Consider the following 24463-nt stretch of genomic DNA (forward strand, 5'->3'; position numbering starts at 1 on the left):
CGGCTCGCTTTTGCGTATTTTCTTTTGCTTTATCAGTGTTATTGTTTTTCAGAAGGTTGGCACCATGGCTGAGAATGCTCTGGTTGGGAAGACTGAGTTGCAAAGGCAGGAGGTGGCCCGGCCGCTGCACATCCAGAGGCTGGAGGCCGCCCTGGACGTGAGGCCGTTCGTCAGTCATGTGGAGAAGATCCTCAACTCAGCCGGAGACTCCGGCAGTGAAGATGACTCTGATGCCAAGTCCACAGGCAATGAGATGTCCAAAGGAGACCGCATATTACATGGTGTTGTCACAACTAAGCAAGGTAAACATTGAAAGCCCTATATTGTTTACCAGTGTCTTGTCTCAGACGAGAACTAGGTCCTTTCCAACAGTGACCTGTCACTGTTACAGAGTTTGTAATAAGTTATAAGCAACTAGAAGTTATCTACCTACCAAGTTGTTGTCTATCTGGTTCCACTATTGTCTCATATAATCAAGAACTTGTATGATAAATTTGTGTTCATAAACACAACTAAAAAAAAAAACTCCACATTACCTTTACGTCTATTTCAGAACGTCAAAGTGATCGCCTCAGACTATTCAACCTATCCTCAGTGGGGGAGGAGCGAGAGTGGCTACGGAATGTCCTGCTGTCGTCTGGCTCAGAGTCCAGTAGTGATGATGACACCCCCGCAGGCAAAGACCAAAGAATCAGGAGATTGTTGAAGGAAAGAGCCCTACACAATAAACATGTGAATGAGTGCTATAAAGATCCTGGAGTAAGTTGATAAAACACTGCTGTAGAAAAATCTTTGAAATACAGTAAAACCTCTACATATAAAAATTCCATAAAGTAAAAACATACTTGCATAAATATTTTCTCCATAAATCCATCTTTATACATGAATTCATTTTAAGTTCAGAACTCTATTGTATCTTGACTTTTTATTAATATTAAAAAAATATTCAAATAACAAGTTTGCTTGTATGAAAATAGAGCATGATCTTATTCCACACAGATCAAGTGTTATTGTAATTATACATTACAAGAAGCATTGAAAGTCACTCAGTTTGTTCATACTCTTATCATGTACACTTCGCTTAACAAACCCCATAACTCTCCATATAACATCCCTAACCTTCTCTCTTTCCAGAACTCCCGCTACATGTACTACGGGGCGGGCCTCCTCTCCACAGTCGACCGGTACGGCGAGAGGCGCCTGGCGCGCGCGCCCCGCGGCCGCCGCGGCCGGCCGGCGGAGCGCGGTGCCCGTGGGCACAAGGGCAGGGGCGGCCGGCCTAGGTGTAAGGAGAGGGAGGGGAAATTGGTGAGTGTTTTTAGTTTTACTGATAATGTTCATGAGATTTGAATATGGTGATAAACCCTCCCGCTAGAGTGTTTGTCACGAGCACTATTAGAAAAGAAGAATACCTGCAAGCCCAAGGCCAGCCATATCAGCTAAAGAATAGATAACTGGTGGTGAATGTTTCAGTCTGGTTGCAATGGAGGGTCCGTCCATTAAATATAAATCAGAAAGGGTCCATGCGTTAACAATGCCTAACAACACTGGAAATTTACAATAAAATACATTTTTTTTCAGGTGGATGGTGTTGACTGGGAGGAGCAACTCCAAAATCTTAAACAGGAGAATGATAACGATGAATATGCTAGTTCAGAGAAACCTACTTCTACTAGGTAAGTCTTGCAAAAATACAAGCAGTTGTAAACCTCACCAAAAAATGACGTAGGTAGGCACAGTAGTCAATACCCGTTATTTCGCCAGGCCCACAAACATACTTTAACAATAACTCCAAAACCCCCTTCAGAGGCCGCAAGAAGCTATCAACCCTCAAGAGCCCGGAAGCCCTCACAGCCCGGCGCCGCCGCCACTGGCAGCTCCTAGCCAAGAAGGAGCTGGGCAAGGTGCAGAGAGCCCGCGTGGCTGCACACAAGGAGTTGGCGCTACAGAGGAAGAGGTTGGCAGCGCTGTGCTGCAAGCTGCGGCGGCATGCTGCTATGCAGGTGAGGGGTTAAGTGTTGTGTTTGTTTATTAATTGTTAGGGAAGAGATCAGACCCCTTAGCATGAATTTTCATCATGAACGTGAAGTAGAATTCATCGAGTAATTTTGTATGAAAATATGAACAGCGCCCCTGGCGGTCTGTACCAGAACTAAATTTTCCCTACAAAATTAATCGAGTAATTCCACGTCACGTTCACAATGAACATTCATGCTAAGGGTTCTGAAATAAATAAAGTAAAACTGTCTCTAATGAACTTGTAACTATGTATATTGCCAAATATATAATTTAACTTCTACCTTACTGTTATATTTGTAGCTTGTTTATAAACTGTACCTATTTAGATTTATAGGCTGTTTTAAATTGTGTTCAAACAAAAAAGTTTAAATCGGGTTTGGTAGATGCAAAAAGGCAGCAAATATCGGTTCTACATAGTCGAGAAAATCGTAGGAGTTCACCAAAAACATTCAGATTACTACCCCCCTGTTTTCATTAGAAAAGGCAAAATGCCTTTATTTTTTAGATCAACCCTCGTTGCCTTAGTAGGTACTGTAAACCTTATAAAGCATAATATAATTCTCATTTCTTCTCCAAACAGTCGCAAAAGAACATGAAAGAGACAGTGTGGCGGTGCAAGCGTCTCAGCCGCGAGATGCAGGCGTACTGGCGCCGCTACGACCGAGCGGAGAGAGAGACTAGACGACGCATGGAGAAAGAGGCCGTGGAGCAGAGAAAGGTATGACACTTATTCACTGACTTATTCATTCACTCATTCACGCACTCACTCATGCAGGCAGGCACATATCGTGAAGCAAAGGTACGACAAACAACACACAGAGGAAGGTATAACATGCGCAGATAAAGAAACCAGTAAAAATGGCGGCTGTTCCATAGGTGTGAGTAACATTCTTCATTAACGTAACGCGTAGATGGCCGCCATTTTGATAAACATTACTTCATAACTATATCTAGCGGTGATATCGCGTAACTCGACTGTATAACTGTCGAAGTAGGAAGGAGAGAGAGATTAAACCGTCACATTTTTTTCCTTTGCTTATTTAGATAAATCTAATTTTATCTACGGGCATTACACCTACAACCTTTCCCACAGATGGACGTAGAGCTAATGGAAGCGAAGCGGCAACGTCGCAAGCTCAACTTCCTCATAACACAGACGGAGCTATACGCCCACTTTATGCAGCGGAAACTGAATACTGGAGGCGCGGGAGATGGCGACAACTGTGCCGAGCAGATACTGAGCCAGTTGGATGAGGATGTGGACCCGAGATTGGCCAATATTGACCAGTATGACAGGTGTGTATGAAATGTTTGCTTTACAATAGTGTTGTAGAGGCTAAAGTTTGTGTGTGTGTGTGTGTTAGATACCCTTTCACATATATAAACCTATACCTAACATTCTAATAATATATAATTATACATTTATACATATATTAGTAATATACTTAAATTTTATTTTATTTTATTTATTTATTTATATTTGGAAAACCAACCAGCAAAATACAAGTTTATGTTACATGGGGGTTATATGACATTTCAAGCGAATAACAGGTTTTCACATTTTTCTAATTTAGGCACTTAATTTTAACTAAGATGAAACAGTGACTTAATGACATTGTAAAACTGAAAATTATACAATTTTATAGTCTGAAGAAAAAAAAAAACAAGCAAAAAGAAGTAAGTTGAAGACTATCCCCCAAATTCATAGTGATTTTAGATACTATAAAGTAAGTTTAAAATTAACGTTGTGATATACGAGATTTAACTTTTTGACTGACGTAAAGAGTCGAAACTAGTCGACACTAGTACGATTCAAGGTACTTAAATTTAAACCTTGTTGTAAATTTACAATAGTGTCTATGAATTTGAGGGTAAAATATGTAAAATCTTACTTATGTAAAACCATATAACAAGCAGTATTATTTAAATTCTTATACATATTATTATGTGCATACTATGTTTATAGATTATATATAGATTGTATACGCCCAATATAAAATATATAAAACTAAATGTATTCAATATGACAATACCACCGGACTATTCGGACTTATCACCGATTATTTGCACTACATGGGATCTAAAAGAAAGTTTATTATTATGAAAAATGTCAGCATCCTGAAACAGTTATTATAAGTACGAAGTAGACGGGTCATAATTGCATTTTGGCCATAATTAGTGGTGTGAGCCCTGGGAGCAAATATTGCTGTATGTCTAGTACGGTATTGTGGTGTGTTAAATGTTATATCTGCTAGTAGCTCAGGACAGTCCACTCTTCCTCGTAATATGTCAAACAGAAATCCCATATCCAGTAGTAAGCGTCGATCATACAGGGTTAACATTTTGAAATCGTGACAATTCCGTGAATAATTACGGGAATTATTGCGTGTTTGGTAATTTAAGTATTTAATGAATTTCATTTGTAACCTTTCTATTTGATCTTGATAAATGGTATATTGTGGCGACCATATTGGGCTAGCAAACTCCAACACACTTCGTACGTAAGCATAATACAGTGCTTTGATGGACTCAGGTTGGGAAAACAATTTTCCTGTGCGTATAACAAATCCAAGGTTTTTATAGGCTTTGAAGTTGAGTTGAAGGAAAGAAACTGACCTGGCAGGAACGGTTGTCCGGCTGAGCAAATGCGTTTGACCTCTTCGAGTTTCCACCCGTTCTTCTCCAGGTTGATGTGCTGATGTACCGGTGCGCGGCGTAGAGCTACGTGTGTTGTAGTACGCGGCGGATTGTGCTTCTATCGCGGATTGAGTGACGGGAGCGTAAGGTGCGTCGACCGACTCGAATCGCGGCGGTGGTAGAAGTGGACGAGGGTCAGTCGTTGAGGTGGCAGATGACAGCTAGTGTTCATCTACCTGCAGTTTCCATTAGGATAGGGAAGGTGGGAAGGAGTTACAAGCATCTGTGTACCTGTCTGTCAGCTGTTTGTGTGTGTACCCACGAAGTTCCTTGACCCTATGCCTATGGCCCCAACATAAACCGCCCCCCAAAGAGCGTCTAGGCTCTTTAACGAGAAAGTAAAAACAAAATTTGAAAAAAAAAAAAAAAAAAAAACATATAAGAAAGATGATTTTCCGAGGTGATTTTCCGCAAAAAAAAAACAAAAAAATAAGTAATACCTACCTAAAAGTTATAAAACTAAATTACCTACCTAGTAAACCTAACAGGGCGGCTGGGGTGGGACCCACAAGCCAGCCTAATCCTGCAAAGTGGGAAGTCGACACAGCTTAGCCATCGAACGCAGGCATGTGCCAGAGCCCGTCTTGAGTTTGACAACCCGCACGACCCCGTCGGGTCCAGGGTGCAGCTCGAGCACTCGCCCCTTGCGCCATTGTAGAGGTGGCAAGTGGTCCTCCTTAATCAAAACCAAGTCTCCCAACTGAAGGTTGGGGAGATCTTTGGTCCACTTGCCACGCTGCTGCAGAGTGTGCAAGTACTCCAGCTGCCACCTGCGCCACACGTGCTGAGCAATCTGCTGCACAAGCTGCCATCGCTTCAAGCGTGGCATTGGGACATCCTCGAAGCAGGGCTCGGGTGGCGCCACCAACGGTTGACCGATCAAAAAGTGCCCGGGGGTGAGCGCCTCCAAATCATTTGGGTCATTCGACAGAGCACACAACGGCCTCGAGTTAAGCACCGCCTCTACCCGACAGAACACGGTCATCAGCTCCTCCAAAGTGAGAATCCTATCCCCGATGGTTCGTTTCAGCAGCTGCTTCGCGGACTTCACTGCGGACTCCCATAACCCCCCCATGTGCGGACTATACGGTGGATTCATGTGCCACCTGACACCCTGACCAACCAGAGCAGCGTCTATGTCACTCTGCTTGCTCCGCAAGAAGGTTTCTACCTCCGATAGATGACGCCTAGCCCCCTGAAAGTTCTTCCCACAATCGGAATGGACATCCGACGCCATTCCCCTTCGCGACACAAACCGATGGAATGCTGCCAAGAACGCCTCGGTAGTGAGATCTGTGGTGACCTCTAAATGCATCGCCTTAGTGGCGAAGCAAACGAAGACACACAGATATGCCTTGTGGGACTTCGCATTTCGCAAAGTGGAGGCCTTTACTAGGAAAGGCCCCGCGAAATCAATGCCGACCTTCAGGAAGGGACGAATTTGGCCTACACGGTGGGGAGGTAAGTCACCCATGAGCGGCTGCAAAGGTCTAGCCTTCAGGCGGTGACACCGGTGACACATATGTATTCGGTGTCGAACCACACGACGCGCTGAAGGGATCCAGAACCTTTGGCTCAGCACCGAAATCAAGCATGCAGGTCCGGCGTGCATGTGAGTGACGTGGTGGTAGTCGACGATCAGATCGGTCAGACAATGCTTCGAAGGCAAAAGGATGGGATGCTTTGCAGAGAATGGCAAGCCGGAGTGCCGAAGACGTCCACCTACACGAAGAAGACCCTCTGAATCCAAAAATGGACTTAGCTGAGTCAGTCGCTTGAGGGGTTTCTTCTCGCGCAGGGCTGTGATCTCCTCAGAGAAGGAAGTCATCTGCACCAACCTAATCATTCTCAGCAAGGCACCATCAAGCTCCGAAACCGTCAATGGTTCCGGTACGACCAACGGGTCATGTTTGGTCGGATGATTGCGACTTCGAACATTGCGGATGAATCGCAAAACCCAAGCCATTGTTCGCTTGGTTCTTGATAGAGAGCTGTAGCGACCGACAATGAAAGAAGGGTCTACAGCTACTACCTCTTCCTCGCTCGCAATGGTTCCAGTATGCACTTGGGCACTGGACGAGTTCACCGCAATGTTCTCCGGCCAAGTGGAAGGGTCGTCCCGTAACCAAGACGGGGACCACCATAAATCATGCCCGACAATTTCGTCGGGTCGAAGACCTCTACTGGCGCAATCAGCAGGGTTGAGCGCTGATGGAACGTGTCGCCACTCAGTTGAAGGAACGAGACCCTGAATCTGGGAGACCCGATTTCCTTCAAAGACCCCTAACTTATGCGGTGGAGTGTGAATCCAGGCCAAAGCGATGCTGGAGTCACACCACGCAATTGAGTGGTCGACGGTCATCTTACTCTGCAACACCGTTAAAACATGATGCATCATGCGAGCCAGTAGGAAGGCTCCTGATAACTCGAGGCGCGGTATGGTCATCTTCTGCTTGATGGGTGCCACACGGGACTTGCCCATGAGAAGATGCACCGTCGCCTCACCTGACGCGTCTAGCACGCGTAAATAGAGTACGGCTGAGTACCCAGATTCCGAGGCATCGCTGAAACCCATCAACTCACGGGTTTGAGGTTGATCAGACGATACAAATCTTGGAATCCGGGGCAGCCGTAAATTGACGAAGCCCTCTGCGAAGGAAGCCCACTCAGCAGTGAGTTCTTCGGGCAGAGGTTCGTCCCAACCTAAATTATGTGACCAAAGACCTTGTAAGAAGGCCTTGGCCTTGAAGGTCACAGGAGTTAAGTAACCACAGGGATCGTAGATACGAGCAACATTCGACATAATCTCCCGCTTACTTCTGCATCTCCCGAAGGGTGAAACATGGTAGACGAAGCTGTCCGAGTCCGAATTCCATTCGATCCCCAAGATCTTGAAGATGTTGTCCCCTGATTCCTCGAATCGAAAGGGACACTCCAAATGATCGCTAGGATAGCCTTGGAGGACCTCATCACGGTTACTGGCCCACTTCCGAACAGTGAAACCCCCTTGTGACAACACATCGACCACCTGCTGTTGCAACAGCTTCGCTTCCTCAACGGATCCGCAACCACTGACCACATCATCAACGAAGGTGTCTTCCCGAAGGATACGGGCAACCTCTGGACACTTGACCTCGTTGATGTTGGCTAACTCGTGCAAGACGCGGATCGCTTGATAAGCCGAACTGGATACGCCATAGGTGACGGTTGTCAGCTCAAACTCCCGGAGGGGCTGGTCCGGTGACTCGCGCCAAAAGATGGTCTGGTACCGACAATCGTCATCGTGCATGCGCACATTCCGGTACATCTGCTTTATGTCGCAAGTGAACACGACTGCGTATGTGCGAAAGCGCAATATGACGTCCGAAATGTGCTGTTGCAGCTTGGGACCAGGCATCAAAACTTGATTTAGCGAGACACCGGTGGAGCTGGGATGAGACGCATCGAAGACCGCCCTAAGTTTGGTGGTGCTGCTGCTCTCCTTTAGAACCCCGTGATGAGGTATGTAGTACCTGTCGTTACAGCTAGGCGTGGACACAGGCCGCATATGGCCAGTTTCAAGGTAGTCGGCCATGAATGCGCTGTAGAGCTGGTGAAGCCTGGCGTCTCTCTGTAGCTTGCGCTCTAAGTTAAAGAACCTTTTCAAGGCGTATGTACGGGTATCGCCCAGAGGCATGTGGGTGGATTTGAAGGGAAGTCGCACAATGAAACGTCCCGTCTCGTCCCGAGTGTGTGTCTCCACAAAATGCCTTTCACAAAGAATGTTCTCTGGATCTTGCACGGCGGTGGCTGGAACCTCCTCTACCTCCCAGAACTTGGACAAGGTAGAGTTCAGCTCGTCGGTCGTGCAAGACAGAGACATGAGACTACACACTTGAGAGTTGACGGGCGCTTGCCCCATCAAAATCCACCCAAACACAGATTCATGCGCTGTGGGAAACCCTTCACCCAACTGGTAAGAACCACCCTTGAACACCTGACTATACAGGTCCACGCCTATGAGGACATCGATAGGACCCGGGGTGGACAGCCTGTCATCTGCAAGTATAAGATGTTGGCACCGCTCCATGACACGTGGAGATACAGCAGCAGTAGGGAGATTACCCGTGATGCGCTTTAAAACTACAGCTGTGGTTACCAACCCAGGAGCTGACCGATCATGACGGGATGTCACTCGGATCTCAATGCTGCCATTGGTCCGCTGAGCAGATGAACCTCCCAAACCATACAAACTGCCAGATGAACTGCGGGGAAGCCGCAGCTTCTGGGCCAAATTCTCCGTAACAATCGATACCTGAGATCCGCTGTCCAACAAGGCTCTCACTATATGTACGTGACCATTACAGTCATGTACTCCGACCATCGCTGTTCCCAGCAGCATGGTGCTCTGCACCCTACCATCAGAGACCGTCGAGTTGAGGGATGCAGCAGAATGCCCAGACACTGCGGGTAGACCTTCAGAGGGCACTACCATAGATGATGATGATGTGGAAGCTATCGGAGGTGATGATGATGATGGTTGTGATGGAGACGTTGAAGATGAAGATGATGGTGCAAGATGCAATTTGGTATGGTGGCGACCATTGCACACTGAGCACCTACTTTTAGATGTACACCTATTTGCAGAGTGGGAGCGCAGACAATTGTAACATAGGCGCTGCTGTGTGACTACCTCCTTACGTTGGCTAGGTGTCATGGCGTTGAATGTGTCGCAGTTATAAATGCTATGGCTACCCCTGCAGAGCACACATGAAATGTCCATTGCAGCAAGACTTGTCCTAGTTTGTGAAGTCCCCGGAGTCCCCTGGTTGCTTGAGCCCCTGGAGCCACCAACAGCCTCCAACACCCTCAGCTGGTTCTCCAAGAAGGCAAGCAAGCAGGAGAATGTGGGTATGGTGCTAGAAGAACCATCGAGGCTAAGCTCAAACCTACTCCTAAGGTCTTGGGTAAGTTTCCTGAGGATGATGTGGAGTAATAAGAAGCTCCAGGACTTCACATCAAAGCCTAAAGCACCCAGAGCCATACTGTTCTCCTTAATAACATTAACGAATTTACGGAGGTTGACTGCTGAACCCTGTCCCAATGATGTGGACAGTATGGCTTCTAGGTGCTTATCAGCTATAAGCCTCTTATTTTCATAGCGCTCCTTGAGAAGCTGATAAGCAATACTATAGTTTCCGTCGGACAACTGCAGGTGCTTAACTAAGGCGAGAGGTTCCCTATCCAATGCGCCGACCAAGTAATGCATTTTCTGTACATTGGACAGACCCTCATTGTTGTGGATGAGGCTATCGAACAACCCTATGAAGTTGGGCCACTCGGTGTAGACCCCCGAGAAACTCGGTAGATTTATTTTGGGCAGTTGAAATTGAGTTGATCTCGGCTCCACCCGAGTACCGCTGCTAGTCGATAAAAATCCCTCTGCTATCACTTTCACGGAATAGACCATCTCGCAGAATTTTATATAATTATGGTCAGCCTGTTCCAGCGCGGACTCCCCAACCGACAGACCCTTCAGGCTCGTGTAGGCGTCCCGATATAGGTCACGCATCTCTTTTAAGTCCTCAAAACGGACTCTGAACATTGCAACGCTAGCTGGGTCCGACTTTCCCTGCAAACTACAAGCTAGCTTGTAGATCCCAGCTAGGTACTGCTCTGCAGCCTCCAGCTGGGCCATACACACTTTGGTGGGGTCGGCTGAGGAACCCCTAACAAGTTTGCTTTCTGATTTGCTCATTATTGTTGTTATTTTCGTCTAATAAAATAACCTAAAAACAGTCCCAGATAAAAGATATTTAAAAGTTACGTGTCAAAAGTAAAACGAAAGTTGGTCTGTGAACCTAATTCTCAGAATACGGTTGGGTACTAGTGATGGGAACTCGACTAACCGATTTATGCCGATTGACCATAGACACCAAGAGGACAGAACAACGTGACGTAACGATGACACGCACAAACAGCTGACTGAAGACTTCAGTTTCAGTTGTGAAGTTTAGACAGATGGTTGTAAATAAGCCGGGATGGACTGAAAATAGGGAATCCGGTTTACGAAGGACCATGAAATGGAGGAGCAAGGGGGAAGGTTGAAGGAAAGAAACTGACCTGGCAGGAACGGTTGTCCGGCTGAGCAAATGCGTTTGACCTCTTCGAGTTTCCACCCGTTCTTCTCCAGGTTGATGTGCTGATGTACCGGTGCGCGGCGTAGAGCTACGTGTGTTGTAGTACGCGGCGGATTGTGCTTCTATCGCGGATTGAGTGACGGGAGCGTAAGGTGCGTCGACCGACTCGAATCGCGGCGGTGGTAGAAGTGGACGAGGGTCAGTCGTTGAGGTGGCAGATGACAGCTAGTGTTCATCTACCTGCAGTTTCCATTAGGATAGGGAAGGTGGGAAGGAGTTACAAGCATCTGTGTACCTGTCTGTCAGCTGTTTGTGTGTGTACCCACGAAGTTCCTTGACCCTATGCCTATGGCCCCAACACTGGTAATTAAGTCAATGTGATTACGGAATAATAATTTGTTATCCAACAAGACACCCAGATCACGCACCATGGCCACTCTCTCAATCATAACGCCATTAAAATTATAATTAAATAAAGGAGGGTTTTTTTTTCGTGTAAAAGTTATAGTTTGAATAAATGATATCTTCTTCTTGGCGTCCTATGACCCCCCCGTGGGGCAAAGGGCAGACACAACGGTGATATACTAATTAAATAAATAGGTAACTACTATAGAATAAAATAAATAAAGCTTAACTTATAATTTGATTTAAATACAGCAAGAACACAAGGAGAAAAACTACCTGCACCGTCCTCCTGCTGGCCAAAAAGTAAATAATTCTGACACTTAAAAATATTAATAACAGAACAAGTGTGGATTTGTGAACGCAGCCAATACTTTGACAGTTGACATTGACAAAAATTCAGTAACACAGATTAAAAATAAAAATTGGCAGATTGAAGCTGACACGAGAGAAAAGTTACAAAATAAAAAACAAACTTGGGTGAATTTTCGAAAAGATAAATAATGAACAACCTTACATTAATTAATAATCTCACCTACAAAGCTACAATCCGCTAGGAAAATAAGAAATTATCCACCGAAATGCGTATTGATTTAAAGCACAACCGAAATCAACGTCATAATAATTGATCATTGACTCTTAGGTACAAACTGTTTGCACGTAATTTACCTCTTATCTCTATCCATTGTACTATACCTCTACGCAAAATCTAACCTCAACCCCAACTCCACAGCCAAGAGATGAAAGCCCTAGCATCTCGAAACGCCCGCGAAGCTTTCCGCGCGGACAGACAGAGGACCCAACAACTGGACGCGGCGGCGGGCGCGACGAACATAGGCGGGGCTAACGGGGACTTCGACCAGCCCAGTCTCTTCCAGGGCACCTTGAAGGGGTACCAGCTGAAGGGCATGAATTGGCTCGCTAGTTTGTATGATCAGGTGAGTGATTGTTGTGCTTTGCAGGTATATATATTCAGGGAATAGGTAAAGAATAATTTAGAAACGTTACAGCGGTATTTTTATGATCATAAGTCAAGAAGTCGCTACCCCATGGTAGATATGACCTGTCTACTGACACTTTTCTTTACATTTTAAGATCTATATTTGTAACCTCAGTGCTTTGACGCATGACAACCTAAATTGGTTGCTAAATATGGCTAAACTACTGGTGAAGGAAAGTTGTGGCATTCAGTTCAGGTATTGCTGCCAAGGTTCCAATCATAGCTTGGTTTTGGAGCCAGAAGCACTGTTTCATGACGGTTACTTAAACAAATGCATTCAGACAACTATTTTTAGTTTCTCCCTTCCCAAAGACCCAAGTTTTCAACTCACCACAAAAAATCTAACACCAAATTTTTCCTCCCCAGGGCATAAGCGGCATCCTAGCGGATGAGATGGGCCTCGGCAAGACGGTGCAGTGCATAGCGTTCCTGTGCCACGCGGCGGAGAGGCTGGGCGTATGGGGGCCCTTCCTGGTGGTGTCGCCCGCCTCGACACTGCATAACTGGCAGCAGGAGTGCAAGCGCTTCGTGCCCCAGTTCCGAGTGGTATTCTATTCTATTCTATTCTCATAGGGGGTGAAGTTCCTGTACGTGGCTCTCTCCAGTGGAACCTTTGTACATATCCCTTTGATTTCAGCTCAGCCAGCCTAGCTCCCGAGTAAACTGGAGTAGCAGGCCTGGGTGTTGTAATAGCTGAGGTAGGCGCTCTGTTGGTCCAAGAATAGATAATCTTGTTTCTGTAGTAGGTGGACAAGCTAACAGAATATGTTCAACGTCTCATCTACTTCCTTACATGTCCTACATAAGGGACTAGTTGAGTTACCTATGGTATATAAGTGTTTATTCACGCAACAATGTCCTGTTATTAATCCTACCATTAATTATATATTACTACAGGACAGGTTGAGTAAGTAGCTTGTAAGTTTATGGTTGTGTGATACAATAAACGCTTTAGTTTGTCTGCAATCTACACGATTTTTCCACTCCTGATTGTGTTCAGATAGTGTTTTATCAGTGAGACATTGCCTTATTGCCTTTGATGACAAACTAATAAATGGTTCTGGCCCTATTGGTAGTATTTGATCCCATTCGTGCTAGTCGGTCAGCCTCGCAATTTCCTATGTTGTCATTATGACTTTTAATCCATTGTACTGTTACATTATTTGAAATGCTTAGGTTTTCCAGTGTTCTGTGACATTCTAAAATTAATTTAGATTTTGTTACAGTTCTGCCTAAGGCACCTAAAATAGCCATACTGTCTGTGTAGAAGCAGATATTGCTATTTTTTGTGTCTTTTATTTGTGTAGCTCCGTCAAGTAGGCTGGCAGCTTCTGCCTGAAAAACAGTAGCTTTGTTCCTGAAGCTGACAGAGTATTGTAAATTAAGTTCTGGGCAGAAGACACCTCCACCGCTGCCCTTCTTGTTCTTGGCTCCATCAATGTAGATATTGGTGTCATAATTGTTTTCTTCTGATGTGCCACACTGATCTCGCTGGATAGTGTAGCTTCTGTTGAAGATAAACGTCTTTATAGTATTGCCGCTGCATTCAGTGGACCCTAGGCTTTTTGCCTAACACTCGACAGAAGCAGTTCTACTTGACTTGACGGTGACAAACATTAGAGCTGTACTAGGGATTGTCATCGTGGTCAATCGTTGACTGCTCAGTGAGCGCTGGTTGTATACAAATTAGGAACAGCATGGGAAGTGCAAGTATTAACGTGAGTATACGTGATTTGTATGGCGCGGGAGAGACGCCACCCAGCGGTAAGTAGAACGCACTAGAACGCCATAAAAGAATTGCGTTTAGTTTCACTGCTCAATCGGTCATGAAAAAACCGTGCGTTGGTTACTCCTGTTTTCAGATAACTTCCCTATTATCTCTTGGAAATCTTTTCCAATATCCTATCATTCCAATAGCTAACCATCAACCTCTTTCCAGGTGCCATACTGGGGCAGTCCGTCCGAACGCAAGATTCTCCGTCAGTTCTGGGAACGCAAGGACTTGCACACGCAAAACGCAGCCTTCCACGTCGTCATCACGTCGTATCAGATCGTCGTGTCAGATCTCAAGTACCTGAACCGAGTGTCGTGGCAGTATATGATACTGGATGAAGCTCAAGCTATTAAAAGCTCGGCTAGTATGCGATGGAAACTGCTGTTGGGGTTCAGCTGTAGGAATCGACTTTTGTTGTCAGGTGAGTGGTATTGATTACTACTTTAATGAAAAAAGTTTTTTGTTGTTGACCAATTTAGCATGTGTAAAAACAATATGAGTTTCTACTGAAGTCTAGTTTTGCCAAAGGAGGAGGTATCTGCATCATCATCATCAGCCCGTAATCATCCACTGCTGGACATAATAATATGGCCTTTCACATCCAGTCGCTACCGGCTTAGCTAAGTTTTCGGTCCAGCAGGCCGGAGGGCATCCAGCGTTACGCTTTCCTCTACAGTAATAATAAAATTATTTATTGCACATAAAATAGAATTGTTCAAAGGCAAACTTAACGCTAGTAGCATTCTCTACCAGTTAACCTTTGGTTACAATAGTTAATAACTGTCGTTTTTTCTCCGCAGGAACACCCATACAAAATAGTATGGCGGAGCTGTGGGCGCTACTCCACTTCATAATGCCGACGCTATTCGACTCTCACGAAGAATTCAACGAGTGGTTCTCCAAAGACATCGAGAGCCACGCGGAGAACAAGAGCACTATTGACGAGAGTGAGTATCTGTGTGTCTGTCGCTTCATTCCTAACCTTCAAGTTTTATGTATACATTTTTGTTAGTAAATAGGAACATGGATGCGGCCTCAAATTCCTGCATTGACATAAATATCATTGCTATTAAGGAGATGGAAAACGTAGGTAAACCTACGGGTCTAGATTTAGCGCATCTAGATGTGTCAACCCACTAATCCGCTGTGGACCTTTTCTAAGGCTGTGGACCAGCGTGCAACGAAAATATATTATTGGGATTAGCGCACAAAGGTTTGATTAGAGAGTGATCTAGATTCACAAAGACAGGATTGTTAGAAAATAAAAAAGAAATGGATTTTTATCTGATTTCTGATACCACCATTATTGAACTTCACATGTTTTACTGAAGGGTCCTATATTACCGACTTATTTTTTTCCCAGAACATCTGTCTCGCTTGCACATGATTTTAAAACCGTTCATGCTGAGAAGAATAAAGAAAGACGTGGAGAACGAACTATCAGACAAAATTGAAATCATGGTGCACTGTCCGCTCACCATTCGACAGAAGCTGCTGTATATTGGTGAGTTTTCTTTTTATTCACGTTATTTATAAGAACACCATGTGGTTATCCACTGAAGATATAGTGATTGTTCGTGTCTGCCGAATAAACGATAACCATTATATTGATTCTTTGTAGAGTACTTTTTAGAATTAGATTGCAAAAACGAAAAAAAACTTTCTTCTGTCATCTGCTTACATTTTCTGTCAAAAGTTTCATGATAGTTTCCGCTAGAGGCGCCACTTAGTATGCGAGAAAACGTAAACTTTCATAATTTATATAAGTTATGGGTGTTATAAGTTATAACAACCATGTACAAGTAGAGGTTGGATGTTGAATTTTTGAAGCTTTTACCAGAATATTGTGGTGCTTCTTGGGAGAGGCCTACATCCAGTAGTGATGCATAACAGATTGATTAAATAAGTACTTTTTTCAGCTCTAAAGAAGAAGATAAAGATAGAAGACTTGTTGAATATGTCAGTTGGAGGTGAATCTGGCCACAGCGTGGACAAAACCTTCACGTCGAATCTCATGAACTTAGTTATGCAATTTAGGAAGGTAAGAATCGTTCTTTATTATGTTTGGAAGCCTATAAATAAAGAATAAATAAAGTTAATTCATTTTAGTCGGACACTTTCCTGAGAACTTAATCTAAAGAGACAAATCCGAAAAACTTACGTTGTTTTTTAGTTTCAAAATTATTAAATATGTATAGCTGTTTGACTTATAATGCGCGCACATAAAGATATTTAAGTTTAATATCGGTATTCGGGCCCTTATATACCCACTTATTTTCTAAAATGTATACATACAGTTTTTTTCGGGTAGCCGTGGTTTTTGATGTACTTAAAAACATGAATAATTATTAATATTATGTCTTCCCTTCCAGGTATGCAATCACCCAGAGCTATTCGAGCGTCGCGATGTAAAATCCCCATTCGCGATGCATATTGACGACTTCCACATACCGAAGATAATCGCCGAAGAATGCATCCTCATCCGCTCCATACCGTCCAAGCGGCACATCCTGTATAACAAACTGTCGGTACTGGCTACGGAGTATGTTCATAGGGAGTATACGGGGTGCTTCAGTTTCACGAGGTTTATGAATCTGTCGCCGATGGAGCTGTATAGGGTTATGGTGTGCGGGTGGCTTTTTGCGTGAGTATTCTTTTGTTTGTTTTTTATTAATGTTTTTGTAAAATTATACTATGTGAAAACCGATTATTAGCTATACACTATAGTTCCTTATCAAACTAACAAGCTATGAATTATTGAATGAATGCATCGGCAGTTACTGAATTTGTCAAAGTACAAAAGCGTATAGCACCTAATGAAGCTTACTGTACTACAACGACGTCATTCTCGCCTGACCCCTTAGGGTTTTGTTAATTTGCAGACATAGCACATAAATAGTTCGCACTTTTCATAGTTTTTCGAACATTGGGTTTCAAAATCGGTAAAAAAAGTATTTTTCATTTCCCAGAATGCAACACATAGAAGACTGCTTAGACAAATACGATAGACTGCGACACAGGCGCCTCTGGTGGCAGAAACAGCGCACTATGGAAGTGAAACAGGAAAGTGCGAGCGAGACAGAACTAGACCCGAGCTACTATGATAGAGTGAATAGCAAACACATGCTGTTGGTGTGTCCTGATGGTGATACTCTGATGCAGAGGAAGGAAGATAGTATACTGTGGAAAGATCTGCTGTTCTGTGATCCGAATTGGGTTCAAGGTATGATATTTGGATAACATTTTAAGTGTAAGCCACACTGACTTTTTAATATACAGGGTTATTGGTAAGTAGACCGGATCCTTTCAGGAGGTGATAGAGGAAGGCATTTCCGGTCGATTGAACCCAATAATGCATTATCCTAAACTTAACCATTTCTAAGATATTTAATATTTAAGGTTTCAAACAAGATAATTCAATACCAAATCGATTAAGGTATCACCAAGATATGGCCAAAACAACCAGAGAAAGCGGAGAAAACTGAGCAGGAGTTTCCATACTAAAGTTAACAGGACTGAAAACAATCACACTTTTTACCTTTAAATTGGGCTAATTTTGTTAGTTTTCCTGTTGAATTTTGTCCGTCTGTGCTGGTTGTTTTGGCCATATCTTGGTGATACCTTAATCGATTTGGTATTGAATTATCTTGTTTGAAAGCTTATTAGTTGACCATGTTTTTAAGCTGAAGCGCACAAAAAAAAGTCATATGAAAATGTTTTTTAATTTAATTTATTTGTTTTTGCGTTTTTAATATTTTTTCAAAATGTTTAACTATTTTGAGGTGTTATGTCTAATTTAAGTCGAATAGTGCACATTTGATTATTTTAATTAGTTTATTAAGGTGTTACTTATGCAAAACAACCAAAAAAAATATTGAAATGTGGCTAGTTTTTTTTATTTTCGGTTTTAAGCATAAAATTTTGGCAAAAAATTAAAAAAACCTTAAATATTAAATATCTTAAAAATGGTTAAGTTTAGGATAATGCATTATTGGGTTCAATCGACTGGAAATGCCTTCCTCTATCACCTCCTGAAAGGATCCGGTCTACTTACCAATAACCCTGTATATTTAGCATAAACGTAAGCTAAATAAAATATTATGATGAAAAACAATAGACAATGATCCCTTCCTGTCTCAACAAAAAATATAACAAAAAATTGCGTTGAAAATTCACCTATGTAAGCTCCCTTGGATATTCATAACTGAATAGTTGTTGTTTTGTTTCAGGAGGTCCATTCTACGCTCATTTAGACCACACAATAAACTACATGCCAGAGACAATAGAACACCGCGCGATACGCACCAAGAAACTAGATAGTGAACAGGTAACAATAAACACTATTATATAACCATTGTGTTGTGTATACAATACGTACGGTGGCCTGCGCCTAAAAGTATACAGGCGGAGTTTTTAAAATAGCGATCTCAAGCTCACATGCTGCTCAAGCACATCCGCATAAACACCACTGCTACACACATCACACACAACACGTCCCCGGATTTATAACAGATGTAGCTGGTCCCTTCATCATCAGGGATTGCTATTTAAAAAACTCCGCCTGTATACTTTTAGGCGCAGGCCACCGTACATACTCCCCTTGACTGTAATATCCGAAGGGGTAGTCAGAGGTGACTTGCAATGCAAGCGAACCATGCGCTTTTCGCTATAAACTGACGACATGATAACAAAGAGAAAACAGCTTGTAATAATCTAATTTCAAACGAAAGCCTTTCAATATTCCAGTCACGCAAGCACATCTTATAAATTAAATTTAATCATCCACTTCTTTCCCCCCCAGCCCGAGATGCTAACCTCAATAAAGACGGAGGAGGGCGGCTCGCTCCCGGCGCCGCCTCGGAGCGACGTGTTCCCGCACACGGAGCGAGAGGGAGCGACGCGGAGCGAGCAGCCCGCGCCGCTGCCGCCCTTCTTCTGCACTGCCATGGTTAAGGTAATTGTGAAATACAAATAGATAGATAGAATACACTTTATTTGTACACCAACAAAGAATAATAATATTAAAAAATTGCCACTTAATTAGGGTACAAAAGGCGGTCTTGTCACTAAAAGCGATCTCTGCCAGACAACCTTTAGTAAATCAAATAGGCGAGTTCGTGGTGGATGTCAACTATTGCAATTATGCCATATTATGCCCGCGAATTCATAAGACTGAAGATGGGGAAGGAGACGTTTTAAGGTAAGCGTTTACCTTTCGGCATCGCACTCTATGGACGCATCGCATTTAGCATACTTAGTATAGAAATTCACACAAGTGCGTCCAGTTCGTGGGCATTGTGGACGCCGTTTCTCCATACATGTGCGAAAATCTGTTTGTTCCGATACGTACGAGACATTTATAGTGGTTGGATGTGAAGGATTGAAATGTTACGCTTTTTGAGAGGTCAGCCAGGCCCAGCAATGGTCGATTACGGGTTGGTTTGATGATAACAAAGCCATCCCTAAAGTTCTAAAGGCAAAATGATCGTGAATTGAAATTGGAATACTACATCTACTAAATCTCCCCTTAAACCTACTCCTTTCTCCCACAGGCAATAGCCCCACCTCGCCTGCCATTCGCCGTCTCCCGGAGCTTCGCGTACCACTTACGACGCCACCAGGACGCGGAGAGTGCGGCGGGCAGCGCCATGCTGGCCCGCCTGGCGCGCGCGGCGCGACCCCCCGCCGGCTGGACCTGTCTGCAGGTGCCCGGTGAGCCCCCGCCAGCCGTGTACATAGCACACAGTACATAGAGACACATGTACATAGCACACAGTACATAGAGACACCCGCCAGCCGTGTACATAGCACACAGTACATAGAGACACATGTACATAGCACACAGTACATAGAGACACCCGCCAGCCGTGTACATAGCACACAGTACATAGAGACACATGTACATAGCACACAGTACATAGAGACACCCGCCAGCCGTGTACATAGCACACAGTACATAGAGACACATGTACATAGCACACAGTACATAGAGACACCAGGACGCGGAGAGTGCGGCGGGCAGCGCCATGCTGGCCCGCCTGGCGCGCGCGGCGCGACCCCCCGCCGGCTGGACCTGTCTGCAGGTGCCCGGTGAGCCCCCGCCAGCCGTGTACATAGCACACAGTACATAGAGACACATGTACATAGCACACAGTACATAGAGACACCAGGACGCGGAGTGTGGCGCGGGGAGCGCCATGCTGGCCCGCCTGGCGCGCGCGGCGAGACCCCCCGCCGGCTGGACCTGTCTGCAGGTGCCCGGTGAGCCCCCGCCAGCATGTACATAGCACACAGTACATAGAGACACATGTACATAGCACACAGTACATAGAGACACCAGGAAGCGGAGTGTAGTCATGTACATAGTACAGGACAAATATCAGCCTCGTCGAAGATTGAACCTGGGACTCTCGACATAGATAGATCTATAGATTTATAGATAGATCTATAGAATATACTTTATTTGTACACAAACAGAAAATAAATTACAAAATGTATATACTAACACATAGGTACATAAATGACGGTCTTATAATTATACATTCCGTTTTAGACTGCCCCACATTGCTGTCATTGATTAATTTCAACACAAAACCAAACCCCCGACATCCCAAACCATTCCACCTTCAATCTTATAAAAATAATATTTCATTTTTTAACCCTATTGCAAGAATGTGTCGTCTATATAATGATTATGCCAGCACAAAAGATTCTGTTGTTGATGTTTTCGATCCAAAAGTTATCAGATTTAAAAGGCAAGTAAGGGCGGATTCGACCAACGTCGAGTAACTTTTTACTCGAGAGTAAACTACCAGTTACTCGCGAGTAAGCACATTTTGCATTCTACCAAACCTGAAACCAAGATAAGTAGCTTATCCCAAGAATAAAATGTTATACCGCCAAAATTTACCGTGTAACGAGCTTATCCGAGAGTAAATTTGTAATGGCGGCAGCACATCAGCTGATTAGAAAAAAAAAAAAAAACACGCACTCACGCCTTGTACTAATGTACTCCCTTGCGGGGTAGGCAGAGGTGCATTGCTGCACCCACTTTTCGCCAGAGTGTTATGTTAGTCCCAATGTAATAGGGGGCGGGCCTATTGCCATTTTACGGGCACATCCAAGACCCGAGAACAAATATCTGCCCCAGCCGGGAATCGAACCCGGGACCATCGGCTCAGTAGTCAGGGTCACTAACCACTACGCCATTCGGTCGTCTGATTAGAAAACCGTCATAATGACATATAAACACATCTGTCAAATCATAAACAAAAGTACGTTAAAAGGCAAATTCTCAGAATAACAACAGCGAATAAAATATTAAAACATAAACAATTTCCTACTATTATAATCCATTCAAACTAAGTTGGCATGTCATTTCTATTGCATGCTTTGAAAACGCTGCTATTTTTATTTTAGTTGCAGTATAGTTTCGTTCCTCGTTCATTCAATTAATCATGGTATAACTTGGTAGAATGCAAATGTACTTATCCCAGATATTTACTCGCGTATAAATTTTACTCCGGTATAGTTATTCTCGTGTAACGAGATGTTTGGACGAATCCACCCTAAGAATGTTAAAATTTGATACAGAGTAACTATTAACTAGGTATATTATTATTATTATTATCACTTTTAAGTTTGCATGTAAGTTTATGTTTTAATAACTTTATATTTATATAGTACCTAAATTAATTCACCTACTACTAGTGTATAATTAAATATGTATACCTAGGATGTTAAATTAGTGCTTTTGTTTACATACGCTTTCCAGGATGTGTATATGTCGCAGTAAGATAGTTATAGCCGTAATATAGTTATATCCCTAGGGATATGATTATATACCGGAACATAGTTATACGAAAGCGATTCATTACTATCTCACTAGGAATATAGTTATAAAACGGACCAAGTTTAGTGATATAGTTATATTACTAGATTAAGTTTAGTGAAATACCTAGCTATTTGAGTGAAACCAAGATCTCACCTTACTTGATAAGAAATAAAGATATTTCAAAACTGTTGATTAGTTTAAAAAGATTTGTTTGATTAGGTTTAATTTTAATTTTACTTATTGTTAATGCCTTAAATTCCGAAAAATATGATCGTTTTAATTATAATTTCAATTACTCTAATACTTGTTCATGCCACAAAGTATTGTAACTGCAGGATACCTATACCTACATAAATAATGTAGATCTTTTAATGAATAAAGATACAAAACATTTTGGTTTTGATGCCAAGGTTATTGAAAATGTTCCTGTAATAAAACGAATAGGTGTATAGGTGTCTAAAAGATGTGCATGTAAGAAGCATCCAGTGCTATGTTATTCTAGATGTCACTATTCCTCTAGTTGTCCAATCAAAAATTTTAAAATAATTTTAATGATACCACCTTAGTTTGTAATTGATAAGAGAGTTTGTTAACTTTAAAAGACTTTTAAAATTTTCTTTAGTTTTGATTTTATTGTTAATGCTTAAATTCCAAAAAATACGATGGTTTTAATTATAATTTAAATTGATTTAATGACACAAAGTAACTAACTGCAGAAACACAAAGTTGATTTTTAAATAAATTTAAAAATAATATACCTACTATCGTTTTATTTAATTCTATGTGGTAAATTACTATTTCACTAAGTTTAATAAAGTAATATATTTATAACACTGAACTTAATCTAGTAATATAACTATATCACTAAACTTGGTCCGTTTTATAACTATATTCCTAGTGAGATATTAATGAATCGCTTTCGTATAACTATGTTCCGGTATATAATCATCCCTAGGGATATAACTATATTACGGCTATAACTATCTTACTGCGACATATACATACCTCGGTAGTTGATCTAGATTGTATCTTAGAAACTTAAAACTGTGTAACCATGTTTTGATTAACTGCTGTTTTGTGTACCATATTGATAAATAAATTAAATTAAATTATCGGTTTAAGCGATTTTTCCAAAACAACCTTGTGGACGGACATTTTATGATGAAATAGGGTCCAGTGTCAGTCACTTCAACCACTGCCCTACCCTTATATGCATAATAAATAACCCTTACGCTACAAGGCTATCAAACCCGAGCTATGGTCATCGTGAAAGCATCTTATATTTTATCTATTTATCCCACAGATAAGAACCAGCTAGTCAGCGACGCGGGTAAACTCACAGTTCTGGACTCGCTTCTGAAGAGACTGAAGGAGCGTGGACACAGGGTGCTCATTTACAGCCAGATGACCAAGATGATTGATCTTTTAGAGGTAATATTAGTATGATTTTGTACATAAATGGTCGCCGCCGTCTGTGTTAGTAATGGTGAGACGGATAGATTCATATTTTTTTAAATTCTTCCTTTTAGAGTTTCGATGGTAAGGCAAGATAGAAGGGTACGTCATCGTAGTGAAAATATTGGCCAGTCAAATTAGCGTCTTTATCTGACTGAACTAAGTGCCCCGACTGCCTAGCCGTATAAGGCTGTCCCAATGACAAAAGAATAAAGAGAGGACCTGGCATAAAAATCGGTATTTAAAAATATATCGTCGTCTCTTTTTAACTTATTAGTGTTATCGTACGTAAAAAAGGACAACAGTAGTTTTGTCTTTGCCTAAAATTACAACATTGCGACCGGTCGCCATGTTGATTGACATCCAAACACAAGGTACTTCAGCTGTCAAACAATTTGTTTACATTTTTCAAGAAAACCGTCGCCATTTTAAGGGTCAGCAAGGGGGAATCGAGGGTTGGCATTGTCATAGAATTATGTAGTAAACGATGCTCTACAACCTTGAAAAAAATCACACAGGTAGTCGAAGAGTCTAGCTAGGTGCTGAATGATTCGAATTTAAGTAAATTGTTATGGATAACTGTAAATAAAATTCAGAATATGACGAAAAACCAGAAAATCACACTCCCGTATTGTAACAACTGTTTCGTAATTATTATGAATTTTCATATGATTTTTATCATATTATAAAGGTAAAGGCTTGGACTAGGCGCTAAATACCTTGTTTTTTAATAAACACACACTTATTTTGTGTAAATTAATCCCAAACTTGAGCAATTTTTTTCCCTCAAATCTTCATACAAATATCTATGGCGGCTTTCTGTGTTATAAAATCATAAACACAAGTGACGTTTGACTCAGTTGGCCGCTGGCCTCCAAAGAAGGGTCACGTCGGTTTAGGCAGCACTGACAGCTCGCGATCTTATCGTGTACAGATACAAAATCACTGCACATTGGTTGTCATTGCACTTTTTCAACTTTTATGACACCAACATAATTTGATTTGAAATTGAGGAAGCATAATTCTTCCAGTATATTCAATACATTAAATTAAATTAGATAGTGTGCAGTATTCTCGTGACATTACAGTCTCGTAAAGGTCTGATGAGGAGCAGGAATATAGCGAATGGATCTAAGTGATGACAATACGCACGAACATTAGGT

General features: G+C 42.6%; 1 protein-coding gene across 1 annotated transcript in view; it reads left to right on the plus strand.

The window, feature by feature from the left end:
- LOC105387614 (chromatin-remodeling ATPase INO80) overlaps positions 1-24463 on the plus strand; it is a 33882-nt gene that overhangs the window by 330 nt on the left and 9089 nt on the right. The window contains exons 2-20 of the mRNA XM_048622020.1: positions 53-302; positions 554-759; positions 1135-1308; positions 1582-1676; positions 1808-2003; positions 2600-2737; positions 3113-3315; positions 11971-12175; positions 12604-12783; positions 14177-14432; positions 14812-14958; positions 15375-15515; positions 15931-16052; positions 16384-16655; positions 16981-17234; positions 18241-18338; positions 18813-18965; positions 19564-19723; positions 23149-23276. Of these exons, the coding sequence (XP_048477977.1) occupies positions 65-302; positions 554-759; positions 1135-1308; positions 1582-1676; positions 1808-2003; positions 2600-2737; positions 3113-3315; positions 11971-12175; positions 12604-12783; positions 14177-14432; positions 14812-14958; positions 15375-15515; positions 15931-16052; positions 16384-16655; positions 16981-17234; positions 18241-18338; positions 18813-18965; positions 19564-19723; positions 23149-23276 (3366 nt within the window). The 5' untranslated portion in view covers positions 53-64. The remainder of the gene's footprint in view (positions 1-52; positions 303-553; positions 760-1134; positions 1309-1581; positions 1677-1807; positions 2004-2599; positions 2738-3112; positions 3316-11970; positions 12176-12603; positions 12784-14176; positions 14433-14811; positions 14959-15374; positions 15516-15930; positions 16053-16383; positions 16656-16980; positions 17235-18240; positions 18339-18812; positions 18966-19563; positions 19724-23148; positions 23277-24463) is intronic.

Source organism: Plutella xylostella, chromosome 7 (assembly GCF_932276165.1).
Source record: "Plutella xylostella chromosome 7, ilPluXylo3.1, whole genome shotgun sequence".
NCBI lineage: Eukaryota > Metazoa > Arthropoda > Insecta > Lepidoptera > Plutellidae > Plutella > Plutella xylostella.